Raw genomic sequence first — 5,789 nt, 5'->3', positions numbered from 1 at the left:
AAATGGTTGAAAATAACACTACTATAATGATTAGATTAAGGAATATTTTATTATTTATTTTTTATTTTTAACCTATAATTGTTATTTTAGGGTAGAAAATAAATTATATTTCTTGTATAAGATTCTAACATCAATGCAATAACTTACTTAGATTTGAATGCTATAAATTTTGTGAACACATACCAAAATTATATAATGACCTAAATAAGTCTAAATTGTCAAAGAATTTTATGATTGTATTATATCTTTGATATTATACCTTAATATCTATATAATTATTTTTAAAAATATTTTGATGGCTATTCTAGATTATTTTTATATTTAATATCATAAAAAGAATTAAAAATATATTTTATAAAATATAACTTGCATATTTTTAGATTCAATAATAATGGTTTTATTTTTAAATTACATGTGTTTGATAACATTACAGTTACAAAATATATGTTTATCTTGAATAAATAGAGAATGGTGTCTACATCTATGCTTATGTTATTTTTTTGAGAGAATCTCTGTAGCTAATAAAATTCTCAATTAGTTCTTGCATTTTTATTTATCTATTCATTAGTTTTTTAACTTTAGTTTTATAAAATTAATATAAATTTTATTTTATATCAAATGAAAATTTGAAATTATTTTGCAAACATTGTTAAAAACTACTAATTCTACAAAGAAATGGGATTGCAAGTCAAAACCAATCACATAAAAAAGCAAACAAAATTACTATACTAATATAAAAATAGAAACAATAATAAAAAAAATATGACATTGTTTGTGCAACATTTAGCAAGTGATGAATATATCCTACTTTAAATAAGTTAATTGAGATATCAATTGTAAACTTGTAAAACAAATTAGAAACAAGAAAAATGTTTCTAAATAACATGTGTGTGTTCACACACACAGGTTACAAAACTGCCCTTTGGTGGATTTGAAAGCATTGGAATAAGAATGGCATTATTTTTAGTTTGCACGTTGTGCATGTTGTATGGGAGAAAAAGCAACAGTGAAAAAACCATGTGGAGAAAAAAGATGCAAAAATGTAAAGAGAAAGAAGCAGGGTAATGTGGCCATGAGAAGGGGAGAGATCAGTGCCTAATTGAGATACAATTCATCTTTCATAAATGCAGCATTCTAAAGTAAATTTCACAACCAACATTGCAAAACACAAACTCATTGCCAACTGGGCAGTAGCATAAACAAGGAACAACTCCCTCACGCTCACGAAACTGGAGTCGCAAGTTCAGCAACGATCTAGTATTGATTGAGAAGCAGAATCACAGTGAGATCCGAGCACCATTGTTGCGTATATTCTCGGACAAGTTCGAGGGCTGAAGAGCACAAACAGGAAATGCAACAACGGCGACGAGTGAAGTAGAGAAATACACACAAGATTGTGCTCATTCGCAAACAATGGGATGAATTTTGTATTGTCGGAGGGAGACCGGAGAGGCTCTACATTAACACGGAGCTACTGAGCAGCTTCATCATGTCAGCTACCGACAACTAGAAATGAACTGATTGGCTAAGAAATGGCGCTAAGAGAAGCAATCACACATTCTGCGTAGAATCAAAGCAATTATATGCGAATGCATAATTTCAACAAACTATCTCCAGGATCAATGGTTTTTGAGAAACAGAGAGCAAACCAACAATCGGCAACCAAGCGGATGGCTGCAGCTCGGAACACACAGCCCCAACATCACACAACAAGGCGCCGTAATCTACAAAGCAGAGAGCAATGGCACTCCGCAGCAAAGTTGATCAACACACAGCTCCACGGCGGCAGCTCAGAGGGCCAGCGCCCTTCACCATGCGCTCCACCATTGAAGCGGGGCGAGCCGAGCAACTCACCGTCTTGGAGTAGCTCTGGGCGGACCACTTCATGGGCACGCTAGTGAAGAATGCGCCATCGAGGAACTTGTCCCCCTCGGATCGCCAATTCCAGTTCTTCGGGCCTCCCATTGTGGAGCCGCCGTCGTCGATGCGCTTCGTGACCTGCTTGGAACCCTTGTAGCTGTTGAAGACGTTACCCTGAGAGAGAATCGTGGGCCCTTCGCTTCCGGCGATGGCGTATATTCCCCACCCGGACGTGTAGTCGTTGTTGAGTACGTGCACGTTGCCGAATCGGACCCTTGGCAGCCGTTGAATGAGCCCAGGGCCGAATATATTGTACGCCACCGTCACATACATGTTCCTGTCTATGTAGTCTTGCGGGTGCGCGCCGAGGAGCATCACCTTGTTGTGCTGGGTGAAGTAGCAGTTGGTCACGGAGACGGCAGTGGAGCCCCTGACCACATCTACTAACCCGTCGGCGGCTCTGGCGAGATAGCAGTGGTCGACCCAAATGTTCTTGGAGGTGAAGATTGAGATGGCGTCTCCGTCGGCACGGCCGCGGTTGCCGACATGGCTAGTCGAGGTCATAATCCTAGCTGGTCCCGTGGGTTTGATGTCATGGATGGCGATTCCGTGAATGATGACGTTGCTAATGAACTGCAACGTAAAACCGGCTCCTCCGGCAATGTGGACGTCCACACCCCGACCATCGATAGTCTTGTAGCTTGTGATCATGAGCTCGTTCTTTAGCTTGATGGTCATGCTATACGCGAAGATAATCCAGAGTGGACCGGGACGCGTCACGGCATAACGGAGAGTTCCCGGAGAAGGGTTTGCGGGGTTGTCATCGCGGGAAGAAGTGACGACGTAGATTCTTCCGTTCCTGCCACCGATTGCGTTACGTCCGAATCCCACCGCGCAACTGGCGAGCCGTTGGCGGTTTGATGCCCAGTTGCGATCGCACCTCCAGCAATCGTCCACAGGGTTGCCGGTTTGGCAGGAGTGTCTCGCTGCGAAAGACGTCTCTTCCGTGTCCGAATCCCTGTAACATGTACACATTGTTTCTGTAAGCTCGACCTTGACCGCTCACTAACGGTGTGCACCTTTAAAAAAATACAATCATTTTTTAATCAAACACGCCTCATAGATTCCAACTTGGTAAATAAGCAACCACTCGGATGTTGTAGTGTGTGCTCACTCAGTAGTGAACTCCTTGTCATCGCCACCCTCGACCATGTCAAACCCGTCTGCGTCAGCCTTCGAGTCCGTAGAGTTAGATGGTCCCTCCGGCGCTGCTGGTTGGGTAGGAGACGGGATCACTGTATTGTCGTCATCAGCAGTTCCGACGAGATTGCCATTGCTCTCAGAAGCTAATGAATCCATGTCTCCACTCGATTCGTCGGCCACTGTCCATTCTGGTTTCCCTTCCTCGCTCTCCAATGCAGGGGCAGGAGAATCTATATTGGAGAAGGTATCATTTTGTTTCGCAAGGCTCGCGGACTGAGGTGTCGAATCGTCAGCAAACGTGAAGATCACTGGCTCGGTGGCGCCGACGGTGTCATCTTGGGACTGGACATACCCCAACCTTGCACACACCAACAGTAGCCCCAAAAGGGACAATGTCAACCGTACCATCTCCGATACTCGACACTCACAACGCGAAGGCGACAGACAACAGTGGCAGACGAACTGAAGCACACTACTGCGATTCGAAGGCTATCTGCACATTAAATTCGATTCTGTGTGTCTCGATCGCTGAGTGAGATGTCTGTAGATGGTCGGTGACACAATCAGCGGAGAAGTACCTGCAATTCTGAACGTCATAGTCCTCGAAAGCATATTTAGAGCAGAGGCTTCACATCTCAGGGGGATTGCAGCGGTCTGTTTATTTTGGATTTCCCCCCCCCCCCTATTTCTCTGTTGCAGGACGTGGAATCCCACAGGAGTTGTTCCTGAGCTGCATCGAAAGTCAGTCCCAAGCACCGGCTCCCAAAGACCGCCAGAACCATCCCGTCGCATGCTGCGGGCACATGCTGCAGCAACTTTTCATCCTCCAAATGCGCACCCAAATGCTCTACCGTGACGAAACAGTGCATCTAGCTTCCGCAACTAGCGACCCGCGTGGATGAGATTTGTTGTGGCCGATATTGATAGCATTATGATGGCTCCCGGTTTCCCTCCTTGGAACTTAAACTCTCACATGGCGCCCGGAGGCGGAGTAACATCGCCGACCTTGCCACCATTGTGAACGGTGCAAAGGCGGGTAATGTGCTCCCCCCTGGGTTCTGAAGAGAATTTCATCTCGCTGATTTCCTATTTTTCTCCACCCAGATATCCTCAGGTTCTTCTTTAATCTAGTTTTAACAACATTGTATCCGAATGAGTAAATGGAAAGCAAGGACTGACTAGCTAAACCTGGAGCTGGGTCCATAATAAGCCTGCCTCGGTTGCTATTCCCATTCCCTTCCGTCTGATTTCGTGTTCTCGTTCAAAGCCAGTGTCTGACTCCCAAAAGGAGCCATTTTGGAAGCAGCTCGTGAGGTGGGTGCCAGTGTGGATTCTGTCTGGGTTCAGAGGGTCTCATGCTCCCCTTCCCTCCTCCATCCTTCCCTTTTTCCTCTTCCCACCTCCGCATCTACGCGCTCATGCGCCATGACTCCGCCTCCGGTGCCGTCACCAGCACCTCCACTCTTCACATGACGTGGTGAAGCATGACAAGTAGAAAAGCTCTCGTGCTTGGGGAGGCTGTATTGCCCTACGGAACTTTACGGTAACTCATGTATTCAAGGATTTGGGCGGTCTTTATTTTTATTTTGATACAATTGAAGGATGCTTATTGCATTGATTGTAGAAGGAAGCAAAACTAAACATGACCGATACGTCCAAGAGTATAATTATGAGATTTGAACACATTTGTGTTGGGTGAACATCCATTAGGGTTTCATTGGGGTTCATTTGTTTTATTCATCCATAAGGATTACAACAATTAGGATTTTATCCATCTTTTGATGAATGAACTAAAGACATTATACATTCATCTTAAATAGAATTATATTAAACAAGATACATTATACATTTATATTATATTATATATTCTATTTTTATACCAACATAATATCAAAGCAAGTACTTGAGAGTATATTATAGATTTTGTTTTGAATAGACAAAGTTGTTCAAGAAAAGTAAAAAATTCTTTGTTATTTCTTTCTCACACATCTATAAATGAGAGGTATGGACCCAATAATAAGAAACATTCTTAAAGATATGAAGTCAAAAGGAGCATCTAATTATATATTATGGAGCTGCAGAATTCAAATGATTTTGATGCAAGAAAACCTATAGTAACTAATCAAGTCATCTTCATGCAATTTCATTAACATAGATGAATCCATAGCAACTTAATATGTAGTAGCAATTGCACCTACAATATCTTATACAAGAAGACAAGGTCCAAATATCCATAATATAATACCACATTAAACAACAACCAAAAATACAACATTGACTTCTATTCTTTAAGATTATATTAGATCTTATTGTATTATTACATATATGATATGAAAGTCTATCATTTTTCATGTAATTGATATTCTTGAACCTTGGACAATTTAGAAATAACTTCAAATATTCTATAATATATAAAACTTGAATAAGAAGCTAGTATTGAAAAAAAAAAATGTATTCTCTATAAGTACTAAAAAAAAAAGACTTAAGAGAATATTTGCAAAAAATTAATTTTCTTCTTAACAATTAGCTAAAATAGACATGTCAATATGCAATAACGATGTTGCTTCGACATTGAATGGTTTACCAAAGAATTGGTCTACATTTAAGCAAATTCAAAAGAACAAAATAAAATTACATATAATTTCCAAATTAGAAGTTTTTTGATTACAAAAGTAAGTCACTTGTTAATTTGAAAAGACAAGAGATGATGAAAAAGAAGTTTCACA

General features: G+C 41.1%; 1 protein-coding gene across 1 annotated transcript; it reads right to left on the bottom strand.

Annotated features, from left to right (window-relative positions):
- Positions 1 to 1,394: 1,394 nt before the first annotated feature.
- Positions 1,395 to 3,763, bottom strand: LOC112290925 (putative pectate lyase 5). The gene is made up of 2 exons (XM_024537763.3): positions 3,035 to 3,763; positions 1,395 to 2,878 (listed from the first exon to the last, which is right to left on the bottom strand). Exons 1-2 carry the CDS (start codon positions 3,469 to 3,471, stop codon positions 1,765 to 1,767), a joined length of 1,551 nt encoding a protein of 516 aa, XP_024393531.1. The 5' UTR covers positions 3,472 to 3,763; the 3' UTR covers positions 1,395 to 1,764.
- Between the last annotated feature and the right edge of the window lie 2,026 nt (positions 3,764 to 5,789).

The sequence above is a fragment of the Physcomitrium patens genome, chromosome 14 (genome assembly GCF_059467195.1).
Source record: "Physcomitrium patens ecotype Gransden chromosome 14, ASM5946719v1, whole genome shotgun sequence".
Classification (NCBI taxonomy): Eukaryota; Viridiplantae; Streptophyta; class Bryopsida; order Funariales; family Funariaceae; genus Physcomitrium; species Physcomitrium patens.
The sequence above is the reverse complement of the archived record's forward strand: the minus strand, read 5'-3'. Positions and strand labels throughout refer to the sequence as shown.